The sequence below is a fragment of the Coffea arabica genome, chromosome 11c (assembly GCF_036785885.1).
Source record: "Coffea arabica cultivar ET-39 chromosome 11c, Coffea Arabica ET-39 HiFi, whole genome shotgun sequence".
Lineage (NCBI taxonomy): Eukaryota > Viridiplantae > Streptophyta > Magnoliopsida > Gentianales > Rubiaceae > Coffea > Coffea arabica.
The window spans coordinates 36,686,986-36,706,059 of NC_092330.1; the positions used below are offsets into that span (position 1 = coordinate 36,686,986).

The window sequence follows — 19,074 nt, forward strand, 5'->3', positions numbered from 1 at the left end:
TCTCGCCAAAAGGAGCGCGGGAAAGCTTCCCTCCAAATACTGATTCTAGTGGGCCAAAGTTTGTATGTTATTGGTGAGAAATTATGGATGTTTTTTTTGTGAAAATTTCAAAATTTTGCTCCCTTCCAATTTTTAGCAGAGCCGCGCATTGAAAATTTTTTAACCATTCCCAACACAGCACTTGTCAAGCCTAGCACCACATGAATTCCAAGCCTTTCATACTTGCAAGGCTACTTTCCCAAATATTGTTCTCAGATCAGAGCCCTCGAAAGTTCAATCGCAACCTTCCCTGCACATTTCTCCTTCTATCCCTCTTTCTCTCTCTATCAATTTTCAGTTTCCCGTAGACATATGGTTCCTCTCTTCCTTTCTAGCATCCAGATCTGAATTTATACAATCATGGACACACTTTAAAGACCCTTCCAATGCAATGGCAGACTTCAAGGAAAAGCGATGGTGTAGGTTTTTTAATATGTTATTTTTATCTCTGTTTTGTCAATTGCCTTTTTCTTGCATTTTTGGTCAATTTAACAATCGCAAGATAAACTTTTTGAAATTGTAGACTTCTACTTCAGTGGATTAGAGTGAAATGCTTATCTCAGTTAGAGTAGAGAAATGAGTCTTACTGGAAGGCAAAATGAAAACGGCCCGTCAAAATTGGATCTTGAACATCTATCAGTTTTTAAGAGTTTGTGTGAATTTTGGGTTTTTTTTTCCTGGTTTTATTCTATGCGGTCTTGTCTGTATGATTGGAAAGTTCAATTTCTGATGTACTTTCAGGGGGGTTTGGCTGTAGCAGCAGGGAAGTGGGGAAGTGGGTGGCTTTCCGGTGGCACCGCCGGCTCAGTATAACCCATTAGACGAGCCGAGTCCATTGGGATTGAGGCTGAGGAAAAGTCCTTCCCTTTTGGAATTGATCCAAATGAGGCTTTCTCAAGCTAATTCACCTAAGGGTGCAAGTTCTAGTAAAAAAGAGCTTAAAGGGGCCGCTGCTTCTGGTTCCTCTGAGAAGCTCAAGGCTTCAAATTTTCCAGCAACTATTCTGCGAATTGGGACCCGGGAGGTATATTTATACATTTGCATTGGATCATGGATTTTAGAAACTTGTTTTATTGGATTGCTTGTGATTTCGTTAATTTTGATTGCATGTCTTTGTTCTAATTTCTAGTATAAGTCAAGATATGGAGGGGATTTGGTAGCAAAGTGTTATTTTGCAAAGCATAAGCTTGTACGGGAGGTTCTTGATGGCGGGCTCAAGAATAAGATTGAAATTCAATGGTCTGATATAATGGCTTTGAAGGCGAATTATCCTGATGACGGACCGGGGACTTTGGATGTAATGGTATTAGCAACACTTACTGTGTCTTTGTTAATTACTTTGTATGTCGTTATTATGAAAGTTGACAGACCAAATGCCATCCATTTTAATTGATGTGCTTGATTGATTTGTTAATATTGTGAGACGGATTGCAGGCATTCTGCTGCAAATGTGGAATTAAAATCAGAAGTTTCAGAAACTCATTCAGGTATGAACTGTCTTGTCCTGTTTACGATCATGTTTGAAGCGATCTCTTTGGATTTGGAATTTTATTCTCTTCGGTTCTCGAGTCACTTCCCTGTTACTTTAGTAGTATAAGTTTTGAGGGTTGGCCTTGTTGCATTCAATCCACTGGGAATTGAGCACCTTTGTCAGAATTTAATTTACAGGTTTGGTTGCTGTTGTCGTGAAAATGGATGTTGTGTTTCCATTCACGTAATTTTGTTTATGTATGGTGTCTGGAACAAGCATGAATCATTCGCACCACTACGAGTAGATCTTGCAAAAAAGGTGTTCAAAAGAAAAACATAACATGAAAAATTTTCTGTTACATAAGTTTCTTTGAGGATCCCTAGCAAATATAAAAACGTTGAGGATTAATGTAGATGATCTCTTTCTGCATCGACCCATTAAAAATGTATAATCAAGAGGCATGCTCCAGGGACAATGTGAAGCGTTAACAGTTTTTTTTTAAATCAAGGAACTGCAAAAGGAAGAGACTTATGAGAGACTATCCCTGGTTTTTGTAATTAGTTGCGACTTCCTCCTCGTATTGTCTCTTTTACTCTTCTAACACAAATTAATGTCTTTAAGACACTGACAACTAGGTTCTTGAAGAGTTTGAAGCCCGTACTTGACTAGTTATCTCTCTTTTTCAACCTTATTAGAGCAGGACAGAAAGTCGCCTAAATTTATTGAGAGAGCTAAGGAAGACATTGAAGCATTTTTACATAAAAAGAAGCCTCAAATCATCATCATAAAGAAACTCATGGAGCAAGTGATGACATAGATGAGAACACTCCCATTACTGAAATTAAAGGTCCAAACGTCTTTGAAAGAGCAAAGGAAGAAGTTGAGGCCCTTGTTCATGCAATTCAACCGAAGAAGGATTCTAGAACAGACACTTCGTCATCAAAGAAAGAAGGTGGATTCAGGATGTCTATTGGAAAGGGGTTGGAAAAAATGTGTTCTCCACGGAGCCATAATAAAGATTGAGAGTGAAGTCTTGAGCATCTCCGCATTTGATTGGATCAGCAGCTCCCCCATAAATGAATGGTAAGCTAGTTATTAAGTAGAATTAAAGCACAGAATTGTAAACTTCACCTGCATATGGATATTGTGGAAAGGCCGATCATAGTGGTAATGCCTCTCTTTGCTTCTGTTTTTTTGTCTTTTCTTGATAAAAGTATTAGATCAAACAAGTTATTTTGTTTGCAAGCTCCATATTTTTGTCGATAAGAACTAAAGACTGCACATCAGTAGGGGGCAGTTTACATCAAGAACAAAACAGAGAGGTACAGTTGTTTAACAAAAAAAAAAAAAAAACAACAACAACAACTAAGGTTCAAGCACAGGTTTAGATTGTCCTGCTGTCTGTTCACTGGTCTCCAACCAGCCGCGGTTCTTCTCAAATCCCAGATAATCGGCCGAGTCAGTGTCATAGGCTCAACATAAAAATGCTTGAACACCCTCACATTCCTTTGGCAACCGAAGTGGTAAATAGTTGCAGCAAAAGCCACTCTCCGGTCCTGGCAAACAAACGTATTCTGAGAGCAATGCCGGAGGAGCCTTGAACACCAGGCATTTCTCCTTGACAAATCTCCATACCGCATAGGACTAAGGGCAAAGGAAGAGAATGTGCTCAAGATTTTCATCACTCTGCATACAGAGGGTACACATGGAATCTACTGCAATTCCTCAATTTAGCAATCTGTCCTTCATCATCAATATATTTTTGCAAGCCAACCATTGAAAAAAAAGCATGCCTAAGGACATGCCATGCTTTTTACCAGACAATAGAAAACCAAGGCACATTAGGTGCAGATATAGACAGCTGCTGCATAGCAGACTTAGCAGTGTGTACCGTCCACCAGGCCAAATGGCTTGATCAGGTAGAGGCACCAAAGAAGAAGGCGTAGCAGCTGCAAGATCTAGCACCTTTTTCACCTCGATAAGATCTTTCAGAATGCCAACACAATCTAGATATTTACGATTATTTTACGGTTTACTTCACTCTTGATTTTCCATCTAAATTCTGCGTTTGCAACAAGATGAGGGAATAAAATGAAATCCCTCTTCTTCTTCTTTTTTTCTGCAGTGGAATAACTCAATAAATACAACATTTTCTAAGATTCCTCCCCCTACTGTTTCTCCGACATAAAATTGTTGTTTATCCAGGTTGTATGCGACTGATTCAAGACATTGTGGACAATTTTATCTTTTCTTTTACGTATTAGTCAAGAAAGTAACAGCCACGGCCGTCAGTCATGACACAGACACATTTATTATTTCTACATCATGTCTAATTGGTTTTGGAAGTTTTCAGGGAGGTCACAAGGCATCGGAAATTCATGATTGTGATTTTCAGGTTCCATTATCACTACTAATTCTTAAAAATTCTTGGCCAAATGATCCATATCCGAGCACCCTGCAACTGTAGGCATAAGATTCTTCTAGAAGAAATGTAGGTGATTTCTTTGGATCAGAATTGGGTACTCTGTTCTTAAAATGGAGGAAAGTCACAAAGAGCTGATCTTTTATTAAAAAACGGGTTTATTTTTATTTTATCCGATAAATAAATTTATTTATGAAAAAATGGGTACTCTATTCTTATAATGGAGAAAAGTTATAAAAAGTTGGTCTTTTATTGAAAAATAAATTTATTTTTATTTTATCTGATAAATAAATTTATTTATGAGAAAATGGGTACTTTGTTCTTATAATGGAGGAAAGTCATAAAGAGCTAGTCTTTTATTAGAAAATGGATTTATTTTTATTTTATTCGATAAATAAATTTAATTATGAAAAAAATAAGTACTCTGTTCTTATAATGGAGAAAAGCCATAAAGAGCTAGTCTTTTATGGGAAAGTGATACTTTACGGAAAGTGACCACGATTTGGTTTATGAAATAATCCCAAATAAAAATTTAGAATGAATTTATTTGTTTTGAAAGTTGTATAACGGTCGTTAAAACTCCAGAAATTGGCAAAAACATTTTGGAGTTGCAGAAAGCCAGAGGGAAGAAGGAGAAGAATTGAGCTTTTTGTCCGTTGCAATTATTCCTTTAAAAATGGCTCCATTCGGTTTTGTTCATTTTTTGTTGGGTAAAATCGTTGGTTTTAACTATCAATTTTTCATTTCTCGTCAATTGTCCTTAATTGGCCAAAATTACAAAACTTTGAGGATGCAATATGTTTGGGGTGAAACTTTGAGGATAAAATTGGCCAACCACCCAAACTTTGAGGATGAAAAGTGCATTTTTTTTCTATAAGATATTTAATCAAATGTTATTTCTTATCTTAATTTTAGTTATGACTATACTACATATTTATTAAATAGACATACCTTTATAATTAAAGTTAATATTTGATATTTTAGGATGCCATATATTTAAATAGATGAAAATTATTTTGAACATAACATATTAAAATAATTTTATTTGTCAATCATTTTGGCCCTCCCTCCAAGGAAAAAATCTTGGTTTCGTCACTGCCTAGGAGGAAATTGGGGTCTATTGCTAACAAAAGATTGTGAAAATTTACCTTTATATCCTAATTATTTGGAAAAATCTAATGAACAAATTTTGCAAAAGAAGCCTTGTTTCTTACCAACAAATTAAGTAACTAATAAAATCACCTTTAATATTGCTTTAACATATTTAATTTATGTTAAATACAAATTTTACCAATTTCTCTTTTGTAAAAATATAAGTGTATCACTTTTTCAATTTTAATTACAAACATTTATGTTTTTTACATAAATGTAGTGATTCAGAGTAAAATGCCCATAAATATCTAGTATTTTGTTGATGTAATGCAAAAAAATTCATAAAGAGTTAGTATGTTATGGGCACAATCTTTTTTACTTTCACATATTTAAAATTTGTTAAATGCAAAATCTACTAGTTTTCCTTTAGTAAAACTATAAGTATAATACTTTTTAATTTTATTTACAAATATTTATGTATTTTACATAAATGTAATGATTCAGAATAAAATACCCATAAATAGTTAGTATTTTGTTGATGTAATGCAAAAAACTCATAAAGAGTTGGTATGTTATGGGCAAAACTTTTTTACTTTCACATATTTAAAATTTATTAAATACAAAATTTACTAGTTTCCCTTTCGTAAAAATATTAGTGTAACACTTTTTCAATTTTAGTTATAAATATTTATGTATTTTACATAAATGTAATGATTCAGAATAAAATACCTGTAAATAGCTAGTGTTTTGTTGATGTAATGCAAAAAAAAAAAAAATATCATAAAGAATAGGTATGTTATGGGTAATATATTTTTTACTTTCATAAAAATCAGTTTATGTTAAATACAGGACAACCAATTTTCCTTTCGTAAAAATATTAGTGTAACAGTTCTTCAATTTTTGTTACACATATTTATGTATTTTACATAAATGTAATGATTCAGTGTAAAATGTCCATAAATAGATAGTATTTTGTTGATGTAATGCCCGTAAATAGATAGTACTGCTTATGCTTCCTTTTCGGTGTTTTATTCATAGGCCAATTATATTTATGTTAATTCCATCATACCCCACATACATTTCCAACTTCTGCAGTACGCTACATTCACATTTCTAAACCGCGGTTATAGGTCACCAATTACTTTTTTAGAAACATTCCCTTCATCTCCGTACATGTCAGGTTGCTACGTGCCAGCTTCTTTGCCATATAATTTACTTTCCACACCTGTCTTTGGAATATGTGAATACACTGCAGAATTTACCTATTTTCACTACCAGAAAAGTTTTACACCAATATGGAATAAAGTCAAATAAAACAAGAAAAAGTGAATAACTCAGAAGACCCCAGACCTGCCATGTTTGCATTGACTGATGGGAAAGGTCCAATGTCTCAAGCTATTGGGTGATTGGTAAATGAAAGAATAAACAAAATTAACCTTAGCATCAACTTCCAAAGAATTGTGTTGTAGAGTTAATTACTAAGATCCTACAATGAGAATCAAGAAAGCCAAAATAAGTCTTACAACCAGACAAACGCTAGGAAATACACTAGTGTTATATTACCAAACTAAAGGTACCATTGGTGACATCTGGTTGAAGATACAAAGTTGCTCTATCAATTTGCAATCATCAACATGCCTTATATGTGTGTTCTTTCTCATGTTAAGATTCGTCTCATTCCATTGGCCAATTAAGTTCCATTCTACATTTTTCGTCTAACCTGATATAAATTGTTTAGTGAGGAAATAAAGGAGTATAAATTGCAATTTTCTAGTACTAAATTTTACATATTAGATATGAAGGTTAATAACATTCGAATCCCTTGTATACATTTGATCAAACAACTACATGACAATGCCGGGTAGAATTGCTAACATGCACAACTTAAAGTCATATCCATTTTCTTTCCTGTGAGAAAAATTGCCTCACTCGTAAGCAAGGTTTGTAAAATCGGGATCCTACGTAGGATCGATTTTAGTTTCACAGGATCGGATCGTAGAATCGTAAGATCCTACCAAAAGCTCTTAATTGCAATTAAAGGTTGCAATTCTTTGATAAATTACAAATATACCACAAATATTTTCATTTATTTGCAAAATGGAGCTTCGTATTTCACAAATTTATAAAAAAATTGTAGGATCGTACGATCCTACCGATCCTACGATCCTACACGATTCTACACGATCCTACACGATCCTGCTACGATTCTATGCGATCCTGCAAAAATTAATATGATTTGCGACTCTGCATACGATCCGGATCGATTTTGGTTATCCGGATCGTAGGATCATACGATCCTACGATCCGAATCGCGATTTTGACAACTATGCTCGTAAGTGCTTTAGTAGCCATCATGGGGGAAGAATGATTAAAAAGGTTGAAAGAAAAAAGGATCACGCAATAGTTTAACAACTGAAAGCCAGATCAAGAATGAAGAGGGTTAATCGTTTCAAAACTAACTGAAACGTAAAGGGAACAAAGTAGGAGCTCAGGCAACTGAAAAGGAGCTGAGAAAATTCAGTATTCATTGTCAAGAAACCATCAAACTAGGCCATATTCACTCACATTCAAAATCAAGAAGATACCAATATCACTAATGAGTAAATACGATTTGTCTCAATGACTACATACCATAAATGCCGTACATAAAATATTAATTTGTTTGAATTCCATAATTTCAGGAAAACAAGTAGCACTCTGCTCACTGAAACTCTACTCTTAGTCACCACAAATGAACAATTTAAGGAATAACAATTGAAATTTCGAAAAGAAAAAGAAAGCAAAAAACCTGTAATAATAGGAAAGAAAAAATGGTAAAGTCCGAGGTAACCTCTTCTGCAAAGAACAAAGGAAAAGGGCTATAGCATTTAGAATACAAACTGTAATAAAATACACATGAACAGAAGAAGACACAATCAAACCACTCATTAATTTTACGCAAAGTAGGCTGGATACGGTGTTGGGTACTGCTGCTAAAATCTGGAGTAGTTCTCAGAAAGGACCGAAGAAAAATTCCAAATTTTGGACCTGCAATATCAAAAACTTATACCTTAGACAACAAAGCCAAGGGAAAAAATCATTTAAAAGCATCAGATTGACAAAAATCCAAAACAAACAAGCTGTGAATTTAAACAATTCTTCACATAGAACTTATCCTGAATGATGCCATGACTTTTCAATAGGCTCTTAGCATATTGGAATTGGAATAAATTGAGAAATCAAAGATAAAAAATTAGTTCGCCAGTTAACCACTCGTGGCAGATATCACATTGGAAGAAGAAACAACCAAGAACAAAGATTCTCAAGCTCAACCGAAAGAAAGTGCACCGATCAAATACCCAATAATGTAGCACTCGAGTTGCTGCCTTAAGAACCAATAGTTAGATGTAGCAGAAAAAGATCAGTCATGTAGCAGCAGGTTGGCTGGAGCCCCTCGGGGTCAGCTCGGCTGGTGAGCCTCGGGGTAATCCTCGGGGTAGCACAGGTTCGAGTCTGGCCTCACATACCGTCTTGGTGCTCTTGGGGGGCGGGGTACTTCAGGCACAGGAGATTAGTCGGACCGCCTTCGGGTCTTGATCCGGACAATCCTGTGTTGACAAAAAAAAAAAAAAATAATAATAATAATAATGTAGCAGCGGCTGGAGTAGCTACAGTAGCTACCGTAAAAACCAATAATTTGATATGGCAGAAAAAGATCGGGCCATGTGGCAGCAGCTGGAATACTTACGGTCAGAATTGGCTCTTACAATAAGGATGGGCCATGTGTCAGCTGGAATAGTTACAGTAAGAACTGGTTCTTATAGAAAAGTTGGGGATGACGTCTTTCCTGCATCAGTCAGTCTATTTCGTCTTTCCTGTATTAGTCAGATCTATTTGGTTTCATCGTGTATTCAAGCTTTCGTCATTCTCCCGTCCCCCTTCCAGAAATGGAAGAAACTTGCTTGCTTGACTTGCCAGAAAACCTTCTGGTCACCCGCATTTTCCCACGCCTCCCATTGTGTGGAATTTCAAGCCTCGGACGTGTCAACAAATACCTCCGTCAATTAATCTCCAGAAGAAATTTTCTTGAATCTTATCTCAAGTTTTCCCCATATACCACCGTTATTGTATCGCATAGGTATGTTTCCTCTGCTACCGTCCCAAGCTTCTCCCTCCTCCAATTGGAGGAGGATCCAACGGCACCTCTTCTTGCGTCCCTTGTCCGGACGCCCTTCCAATCGGGGGATGTGGCTACCATCGTGGGATCTTCCCACGGCTATATCTGCTTTCGTGTCAATTCGTTATTCATTAAAAGAATGCCAAAGCACGGGTATTTGTCAACTCTTCATGTATCAAATCCAATTATTGGGGAATTCATCACTCTGCCGCCACCGCCGTCGACAATGATGGGGGATGACGGATCGGTGGAAGGTTTTGGTTTTGGAATGGTTGAGAAAACGAAGGAGTTCAAAATCCTGCGATTGTCGTGTTCTTTTTATGATACCGATGGCGAAGGAGATGGGTGCAGAGGGGAAGTCTTTAGATTTGAAGAATATCGGTGGGTTTCAGTTCAAGGACCCAATCCCCCTTTTCCTAGATATCGTCGATATTTTGATGGCCGAATGAATCGGGCCGAGATGTGCCCGTTGTCGTACCGAAATCGTTTGCATTGGCTCACACAGCCAAACAGGGAGGATTTTTTATATTGTTTTGATATTGCAGAGGAACGGATTTTTCCCATACCGCCACCGCCGGTACTAGCATCCGCCGAAATGAGTGTAACAGTCCTGGATGATCTTCTTTCTATTTGTGTTGTTTCGGAGGATAGTATCGATATTTGGCAGATGCTTGACTACGGGGTGGAAGGTTCTTGGAAGAGAACTCGAATCCTTGACCTTGGCCTTGCAGTCCGTGTCCCCCCTCTCCCTTCCGTCCCAGTGCTTCGTTTGCAAGACACTGGGATTTTGCTTTGTCACCAAAGCTATGAAACGCTCAAAAAAGTGATTGAGGGGGAAATGTCTGCGGTCAATATAACCGCCGGAACCCAGTCACAAGATGTCACTGCTGTTTCCTATATCCCCCGCCTTGAGTCTGTGACCGAATTGGTGAACCGTGCGGATAAGACCAACTACAAATACCTACGAAGGTGTAACCTTCACAACTTTATACAAGCCACGCTTAACACGATCAATGGAGAAGGGGCTACAATTGTGGTTTCCGGTGACAGTCCTTTTGTCCCCAAGGATGCCATTCAGGTAAATTGTGAACAATGTTGATACTTTTAAGTTGGCAAATGTTAAGTTTTTTTTACTTCTTTTATTGTAGTTTAGTTTTGAATTGGCTAAAACCTTTATTTGTTTGTCAAACCTTGAATTATTCTAGATGTCTGATGTTACATGTTGATGTTCAACATGTCTTGTTTCCTTATACTTTGATTTAGATGTTGTCATGAGAGGAGTCTCCCACTGGAGGTGTATTCTAGTCAATTTTCTGAAGTTAATCTTATAATATTAAACAAGCCTTAGGATTTATATGATAGAATAAGTAACAAACAAATTTAAATTGCAGAATATAACTTGCTCTTGCATGGGAAAGTATGGGCATTTTCTGGTTTGTCTGTAGATTGTGCTGAAGTGCGAACCATGCTCAACTTGTAGCATACATTCTTTTTTTTTTGAACTGTATTAAACGGCTGTTGTGTATTTATATTCTTTGGTTTATCACGTGCAGATCATTATTAAAATGGCAGCTGCAAATGGAGTAAGACGAATTTGGGTTGGTAAGAACGGCTTGTTGTCTACTCCTGCTGTATCAGCTGTTATACGTAAAAGAGTTGGCATTGATGTAAGTATCTCCTTTATACTTTTCTTATGACCTTTTTTCTGATTTTTTTTTTCAGAAAAAATGGTGTTTTATTGCAATGTGAGACTTAATCTTTTTGCTACTGAATATAGGGTTCTAAGGCTTCTGGAGCATTCATATTGACTGGTAGCCACAACCCTGGTAGCCCTTGTGAGGTTAGATTTTGCTATAATATATTGATGCATTCATATTCTCTGTTTTCCTTGCTAAATAATGCACTTCGCCAGAAGTCTAACTATACTTCTGTTGTTCTTTTTTGCTTTACTTTTACCAGCATTATGTAGCAGATTTTGTTAGGAAAACTGTTTCAACAGAGATTTGGTCAACTTTCATGTGAAATTTTTCTACTTTTTGCGAGCTTCCATGTGAAATTTTTCTGTTTCTGTTGGTAAGAAAATCTTTTTAAACCATCGTTCTCATTTGTATAACATTTCATGGTTACCAGGATATTTGTTGCCTGGGTGAACATCAATGCCTAACAAACATGATCCTGAGAAGTAGACAACATGACCTGGGAATCAAGCCCTTACTTTACTATCTTTTTCTTACAATTCCCTTGTTTCCTGATGGGTCTATTTTATGGGGGTTGTAGTTAGAGTACTAGCGAAGGCACATCGTTGTACTGCATCTCTGAAACAGTTTAATGATAACGTGTTCATATCTTTATTTGTGTACCATTTCGACTGCAGGATTTTGGAGTTAAATACATGATGGGAAATGGGGGACTTGCTCCAGAATCTGTTACTCATAAGATCCATGAAGCGACAAAAACCATTGTGGAGCATGGGTTTGCAGTAGGATTGCCAGATGTATGAAGTGCTCTTTAAACCTTTTGTGTTTTCGTTGGACTCAAGTTTCTTCTCATTTCGAATTCTAACGTGATCTCTAATTCAATTAGGTGGATCTCAATACAATAGGTTTGACAAGATTGCCTCTTTCAAGGGGACAATTTGAGGTTGAAGTCTTAGATTTAGCCAGTGACTATGTAGAAGTGATGAAGTATGTATCTTTCTTAGACTAGTAGAAGCCTCCAATTTTATTTTTTTTCATTTGAAATACATTTATGTACTGCTTTTCTATATCACAGGTCCACCTTTGATTTTGGCCCAATTCGGAAGCTTATTTCATTACCAAACTTTACTTTCTGGTATGCTTGTCATCTTATTTTCATATGTATAAATTTAATGTCTTCTTCTCTTAATGCCTAGTCATCTATGCAGTTTTGATGCACTTAATGGGTTGGCTGGAGCACTTGCAAGACGTATCTTTGTTGAAGAGCTTGGTGCTGAAGAAAGCTCTCTGAGAAATTGTGCTTTTAAGGTCTTTAGCTTCTTTCCCTGGTAGTGTGCATTAAGTGGAAATGTTCAGCCATTGATTTTGTTGTATAACCTTTGATTGAATTTCATACTTTGTACATCAACTTTTATCTGGGCAGGAGGACTTCATCGGAGGGTATAATTTTACCAATGCAGAATCAGTTGCTCGAATGAGGTTGGGTAAGACCAACGCTGGCAGTGAGCCACCAGACTTTGGTGCTGTTGTTGATTGGGATGCTAGCTGTAACATGGTTTTTGGCAAAAGGTAGCTTTGAACTTTATGCTCATAACAACTGTAATGTTGCTCAAAATTGCATTTGACTTATTATTTTGGTGTCAGGTTTTATGTTACCGCATCTGATGCTGTTGCTGTTATTGCTGCAAATGCTGTTGAGGCCATCCCTTACTTTTCTGGTGGTCTTAAAGGAGTTGCCAGGTTTTGCTTGGACCTGCTTGATTGTTGGATCTTTGTTTATATGCATGCATGCAAGAATTTATCAGAATCCTACTTTGTGTTATAGATGTTTTTGTCTGGTGCATGCACGTCTTTTTGGTGTCAGTATGCAGGTGTACGCACCCACACACACCCATCCCATGCCCACACTCACACACAGAACACACTATGTATGTAAACAGCCATACATCATCCTTAGGTGACATCTTTTATAAAAAAAAGTTTTGCTCATGTTTAAGATTTCGTTGCAGGAGTATGCCCACATCTTCTGCTCTTGATGTTGTGGCTAAGCGTCTCAAGCTTCCCTTGTTTGAGGTGCTTAGCGCATTCCCTTCTTTTATTTTTCCATGTTTTGTGTTGGCCTGGGGTGTTAGGTTAGGTGTTTTTCTTTTTTTTTTTTTTAGGGGGGGGGGGGGTGTTGGAGGGGAGAGATTATGATTTGAGTGTGCTTCCCTTCCATGGCAATGAATTTTTGTATTAATATTGCTTCGATCCTGCTGTTCACCTGAAATGTAAGGTTCCTGTTGGCTTGGAGTTCCGGGGAAATTTAATGGATGCTGGACTATGTTCAATATGGGGTGAAGAGAGTTGCGGGATGTGTAAGCTCTTGGTCATATTCTTAGAATTGAATTTTTGATAGAGTTATCAGCTATAAAACAACTAAAGAACCATTTCTAATTTTTAGCTATTTAATTGATTCACGAATAGGCTGTGATTGTATACGTGAAAGAGATGGAATTTGGGCCGTTTTGGCTTGGCTAGCCATTCTGGCAGACAAAAACAAAGATAACTTGTGTGGAGGGAGGCTTGTGACCATTGAAGACATTGTTTCTCATCATTGGTCTGTTTATGGCCGCCACTATTACACTCGATATGATTACGAGGTACATGCAGTATGTAGAAATGCTGATTCGTCATTTCTTGCAACCTGCATATATGGTATTTGTTGATTCTGACTTAGTAAGTTGAACAACATAATGGTAATATATTGTGGCTAAAACAATGTGTCTTCGTTTCTTCAAAGAATGTTGATGCAGGTGGTGCAAAGGAGTTGATGGCCCATTTGGTCAAGCTGCAATCATCCCTCAATGAAGTGAATGTGTAGTGCTTCTTTCTCTTTCTCTCTCTAAGTTGCATTTGTTCTGCTTCTTTTCAGAACACTAATTTGGAAAATGACAAGTTTTTTAGACTTAATGTAAGTGGGTTGCAGTCTTGTGTAACAACTTTCTGACATAAGATATCTTTTACTGTGACGGTGGATGGCTACTGAATTTGAACATGTTTAATCTAAGTAACCAATTGCTCTGTTTTCTCCATTTCTTCTCGGGCATCATTTGTTGTTCATAGGAGTTCACGTGTTTACTTTCCTGTCTGAGGATGAGATGCAAAACTCAAATACTCGTTTGCATGAGTAAATAGTATGAATAAAGTAAACAACCTACATTTCTCTCAACTCTGTCTTCTAAATCAAGTAAAAGAGTCCGTTGATAGGCAGATATTCTCTAGTTGAGAAAATATGTCATCCTTCTATATCAACTGTTTTTTAAGAGTTTGACTAGGGCTATCTGTGATTGGAATCTAAAGATAGCTCTGTGTGAGGTTGTAAGAAGGTAATGCTCTACAGTATTTTCTGCTTGCCCTGGTTGTGTCAAAAAGTTTGTTTATATGCATATATTCTGCAGTTATGCCAAAGACAAAGGTAAGTCCTCTCTGGCGTTTTATTTGAAGATTCTGTAGCTTTCCAGTGGATATGTTCTCAGGTTTTAAGGAAATTCCACCTATCTTTGATGAAGGCAAATGAGATTGTTGGACAAAGTTGTTTTCATGACTACTCCTATGTCACCCTGTAGGAATTTCTCATCAAAGGAAGACTGTCAAAAATGGATGAGTGTTGGATGCTAATTTTAATGACTTAAATGAAGCTCTCTAATCTTTTGACAAAAAAAAAATGAAGTTCTCTAATCCAAGAATGTTACCGGTTGGCCTGACTTTTTCACAGGCTTGCGATACATGTCTAATGTTCAATCAAAAAGAGAAAAGATGTGGGACTTGTCAGTTAAATACATGCCCAAATGATTTGTTTCTATGGCACAAGTGCTTGAGCTGCACTTTTGTTTGATACCTTGCATTCTGATGATTTGCATGAATGCTTGAAACTTGAATGTCAGTGTTGAGGGAACTTCTACCAGATGATATTCAATTGCTTGTGTTGGTTTGAGTTAGCTTTTCTTTTTCTTTTTTTTTTTCTGAAAACCTTGCCTGTCCATGTAATGCAGAATAATAAAAGGGATACATTCAGACGTTTCAAATGTTGTTCGTGCTGATGAGTTTTTTGAGTATAAAGATCCAGTGGATGGTTCCATCTCTAAGCATCAGGGTATCCGATATCTGTTTGAAGATGGTTCGCGATTGGTAAAGTCCTAGCCCTTGAAGCTTAAAAAAATGTCTAATTTTGTTCCTAATAATTAAATGCTTTACTGCAACGGGGTAGTATTTCTTATTATGTTTCAAGTAGAATACAATGAACACAGAAGGAACGATTAATCAGGATATGAGCCTTGTTGACTATTTCATATGGTCGATGTATCAGTCTTTCTCTCTTCACCGCACCTTCCTCTTGCATCAGGTTTTCTGTCTTTCTGGAACTGGATCAGAGGTTGCTACTATTCGTGTTTATATTGAGCAATATGAGAAGTATTCTTCAAAAACTGGCAGAGATTCTCAAGAAGCACTTGCTCCTTTGGTGAGATACTGCAGCGCATGTTTTCATACCTATTTAACATGAATCTATTTCAGGATCCTCGTCTCTGAAACTGGTTTTTGTCGCCTCAGGTTGAAGTTGCTATTAAGCTCTCTAAGATGGAAGCATTCACTGGCAGATCTGCCCCCACAACCATCACATAAGAACATGCTGTTACGCAGTTTAACAGATTTGTATGTCTTAACAGCACAAAAAAATGGTATAACTGCTGTTACGAGTCAATAATGCTCCACTCTACGGATACTCCATATCGACTTGTGTAATTTTTGTGTTTCTGCGGCCTCAATATGGTGGGCATATTTGATGAGAATATCTGTGGACTTGGGTTTCCAGTTTTGCACGTAAGAACTTTGGATGGTCGGGTAACTTTCGGCACCTCATTGCCTTTAATCTAGCGTCTCTTTTACGGTAGTTTATAATTTGTTCTTTTACCCTATCTTCTGCATTGATTTTCTTTAAAAATGTATATACGGTCGAGGAAATCTACTTGAATTCTTTCTGCTTTTTTTTTTTTTAGGGTATATTACTCATCTGAAAAATTAATCTCTGTCGTGACCCTTTTTCTTCTATCTACAAATTCCTTCAAAATTTTCAGATTTAAAAGTAACTCAGGGTATCGGTATGCATGGTGAATTACTGCATAATGACTGTTAGGTATAAGCCAAAGTTTTCAACTTTGCTAACATATTGATGTTGGCAATGATGCCCCTGAGTTCTTCTCCATTGGAATTAAAATCTTTCTTCTTTTTTTTTTCGACAACGACAGTAATTGTATAACCTATTTTATCCTAATCTACAGGGTGAGGGAGCCTAAAGAGGCTTGTGTATCAGGGCTAGCAGATATGCAAACTTGACTAGACAAGACAAGGGGTGCTATGGCATCACTTTTGGATTTTTTTTGGCACCACCCTTGGAATTAGAATCTTTCTAGAGAGCATGGAATTTGTCACCAAGTTCGGATGGTACAAGCACTTGCAGTTTTTGTTCCTCCACCAACCGCTGTGAATAAGGTGTTGCAGGAATGTAAAACCCAAATTTAATCATGCCTGGTGATGGTTCAAGAAAATACTAGTATGGTAATGGAAAAGGAACCACAGGTAAACTCTTTTAATCATCCAAAATAGTAGGGGACGAAAGAACTGTTTTTTTAATCATAAAATCCAATATTTGAAGAAAAACATTAAAAAAAAAAGAGGGAGTTTTATTATATATAAAAAAAAATACTAGTATGGAAGACAAATGAGCTGGGGAAAAAAAAATCAAGATTTCAGAAAAATACGAAACATTTATCTGTGATTACACAGAATCAAAGAAAAGATAATTGGGACACTCGAAAATTTTAGTTACCCATACTTTGAAATGCGTCTAAAAATTCCAATCTCTGTTCCTTTTTTTTTTTTAATTACTCTTCTTTTTTTCATAATTCAGTATGACATTATCTCCACACAATAATGCAATACAAAGGTATCTGAATAATCAAGTCTTATCCCAAACTTTTACAGCCAACCGAAGGCAACATGATTAACATTCCCAGGTAACGCATTGAGATAGTGTATTATGACATCAATCAGGATGGTATTGGCTCTGCTTCGCTTTGTTGTAGCATTGTTGTATGCTCAAATTTTCTCATTGTCGGGCCCAACTGAACTCCAATTTATAAATTGTAGGTCACACCACATCAGCGGAAGAGGGGTAGGAAGCAACCATACCCAACAGTTCACGGTCAAGATTTTGTCAAAAAAATTATACGATCCAAATTTTATCTTGTACCTCGTTCTTAACAACATGTGTGGGACTCACAAAATTTTGTTCTAAAATTATACGTTATTGAAAGTAAATTATACTATGTATAAACAGAGTTACGTTGTGTGCAAAATGCACATAACCTTCAGGAAGGGTTGCTTTGCAGCCGTTCTGGCTCCTGATCCCACATGAGCAATGGAAGCAGCGTCTTATTTGGATAAACACTAATGTGCATACTTTTTTTTACGAATTAGAGAACAAATTAAAGGGTCAATTCTCTAATCTCTCGTCCATAGATTACTTTTCACGGGGTTGAAATCCAGTTATCATTGCTTCATTTCAAGTGGTCCTTGTATGTGGTCACGTGAACGTTTGGATATCAACAGATTCCAAACTCCAAGCCAAAAAATAAGTAATAAATAAATAAATCCCAAGCTTCGAGAATGACAATAGATTCAGTACAACTATAATGACTCGTAAATAGAACACTAATACTTCAAAAAGTCTATTTAAGAATAACTCATATAGCTAGAATGCTTAATAGTCTCGAGAGTAGGGGCGGGCGCAAGTCGAGTACTCGCCCAATCCACCATTTTGCTAACTTGACTCACACTATGCGGGTAAGTTATTTTTTGACTCTTACCTGCCCCGCATATCAGCGGGTACGCGTTGAGATAGAGTGGGGTCAACGGGTACTCGTTCCATCCCACTTATCATTTAATTTTTTTTTAAAAATAATTTATACTAATTTAATTTTATATTTTACACATTCATCTAAAATTTAATAAATATTTTTTTTCAAAATATGTCTCCCACTAAGAACCAAGTATATGAAGAGAATACAAAATAAACGAAAAAATTAAAAGAATTCAAAATCAATAAAAATTTGAAATAAGTAGCACATGTTTGTAAATATATGTTCCATATTAATTAAACTCTTTTCTACAAAATATAATATCATGATCTCTACAAATGAATCTTGTAAATAAACTATAGTATCTCATATTTATAATGCAATTTGTTCAATGAAATTACATATTTAGCCATAAATTATTATTTTATTGTATGTATATAAAAAAATAAAAATTATATATATGCAGGGCAGGTCGGGTACCTACGAATTTTTTTAATTACGTGACCCTAATCTGCCCCGCATTTTAGCGGATACTCGATTCCCTTTTGACCTAATCAAATAATATAAATCAGGTATCCTAATTTTTGCATTAGGTCGGATCGGATATGTGTGGATTTTCGGATCAGCGGATAATTTTGCCCCACCCCTACTCAAGAGGGATAATAGGTTCGCTGGGGACGAGGGGGCCTGGACGGTTGTCTCTGACAACCGTCCCAAGCAGTTCACGACTTGGATGAGGTCTCAAAAATTTGTGCGGCTCAGATCACGTCTTGTAACTCGATTTTCACTCCGTGTGGGACCCACAAAAATATTGTTCTAATGTTACTCGCTGTTGTTCTATTGTTACACCTTGTTCAGATGATGTTACATCATGTACAAATGATGTTATACCTTCCGGAGCGATTGTTCTGACAACCGCTCCAGCCCCGCGTCCGTTGGCTCGAAAGCAGTCAGTTAGTCTGGTGTAAGGTCACCTATAGGAGGCTTGCAGGGCTCCCGAGGCGTCTGGCTACCCGCACGCCTATAAAGAATTTTTTTAAAACTTTCTTCTTGTTGAAATTCTATTTTTCTTCCCAATTTACCATCTTTTTAGATCAGTAAAACGAATTATGCCAATGGATATAGAACAAAAAAATCTCTATTTTATCTCAACAAGTTACAGTATAGGTATGGGTTATTCCATACATGACATGTACTTCCTTTCCTGAACGTAACCTACACTAAACTTCTCATGAATAAATTTTGTAACTGTAGTGGACTCTTGTCCCTCCCAGTAATAAACTTTATATATGCAAATTGTT

General features: G+C 36.6%; 2 protein-coding genes and 1 long non-coding RNA gene across 7 annotated transcripts; 2 read left to right on the forward strand and 1 right to left on the reverse strand.

Annotated features, from left to right (window-relative positions):
- The first annotated feature begins 241 nt into the window (after positions 1–241).
- On the forward strand, positions 242–2,697 carry LOC140016683 (uncharacterized). 3 transcript variants are annotated; one of them, XM_072070268.1, is made up of 5 exons: positions 242–458; positions 563–1,063; positions 1,169–1,342; positions 1,474–1,526; positions 2,206–2,697. In XM_072070268.1, exons 2-5 carry the CDS (start codon positions 923–925, stop codon positions 2,225–2,227), a joined length of 390 nt encoding a protein of 129 aa, XP_071926369.1. In that variant the 5' UTR covers positions 242–458; positions 563–922; the 3' UTR covers positions 2,228–2,697. The 3 variants fall into 3 exon arrangements, with proteins under 3 accessions (XP_071926369.1, XP_071926367.1, XP_071926368.1); XM_072070266.1 differs by having other exon boundaries at positions 2,211–2,697; XM_072070267.1 differs by having other exon boundaries at positions 781–1,063; positions 2,211–2,697.
- Positions 2,698–7,594: 4,897 nt separating this feature from the next.
- Positions 7,595–8,889, reverse strand: LOC140016661 (uncharacterized). 2 transcript variants are annotated; one of them, XR_011822864.1, is made up of 3 exons: positions 8,752–8,889; positions 8,363–8,611; positions 7,595–8,051 (listed from the first exon to the last, which is right to left on the reverse strand). It is a non-coding gene; the product is annotated as an uncharacterized lncRNA (long non-coding RNA). The 2 variants fall into 2 exon arrangements; XR_011822863.1 differs by lacking the exon at positions 8,752–8,889 and having other exon boundaries at positions 8,363–8,739.
- A 61-nt stretch (positions 8,890–8,950) lies between these two features.
- Positions 8,951–15,807, forward strand: LOC113715564 (phosphoglucomutase, cytoplasmic-like). 2 transcript variants are annotated; one of them, XM_027239792.2, is made up of 16 exons: positions 8,951–10,258; positions 10,734–10,847; positions 10,958–11,020; positions 11,555–11,674; positions 11,764–11,864; positions 11,953–12,012; positions 12,086–12,185; positions 12,301–12,446; positions 12,522–12,617; positions 12,887–12,950; positions 13,153–13,234; positions 13,344–13,519; positions 13,660–13,736; positions 14,912–15,047; positions 15,262–15,378; positions 15,468–15,807. In XM_027239792.2, exons 1-16 carry the CDS (start codon positions 8,951–8,953, stop codon positions 15,537–15,539), a joined length of 2,832 nt encoding a protein of 943 aa, XP_027095593.2. In that variant the 3' UTR covers positions 15,540–15,807. The 2 variants fall into 2 exon arrangements, with proteins under 2 accessions (XP_027095593.2, XP_027095594.2); XM_027239793.2 differs by lacking the exons at positions 14,912–15,047; positions 15,262–15,378; positions 15,468–15,807 and having other exon boundaries at positions 13,344–13,574.
- Positions 15,808–19,074: the final 3,267 nt, after the last annotated feature.

Coding starts and splice junctions, on each gene's coding strand:
- LOC113715564 (XM_027239792.2), top strand. CDS start 8,951: ATGGAAGAAACTTGCTTGCTTGACTTGCCAGAAAACCTTCTGGTCACC. Junction 12,951..13,152: donor TCAAGCTTCCCTTGTTTGAG/GTGCTTAGCGCA, acceptor CTGAAATGTAAG/GTTCCTGTTGGCTTGGAGTT. Junction 13,520..13,659: donor ACACTCGATATGATTACGAG/GTACATGCAGTA, acceptor GTTTCTTCAAAG/AATGTTGATGCAGGTGGTGC.
- LOC140016683 (XM_072070266.1), top strand. CDS start 923: ATGAGGCTTTCTCAAGCTAATTCACCTAAGGGTGCAAGTTCTAGTAAA. Junction 1,064..1,168: donor TGCGAATTGGGACCCGGGAG/GTATATTTATAC, acceptor TCTAATTTCTAG/TATAAGTCAAGATATGGAGG. Junction 1,527..2,210: donor AGTTTCAGAAACTCATTCAG/GTATGAACTGTC, acceptor TTATTAGAGCAG/GACAGAAAGTCGCCTAAATT.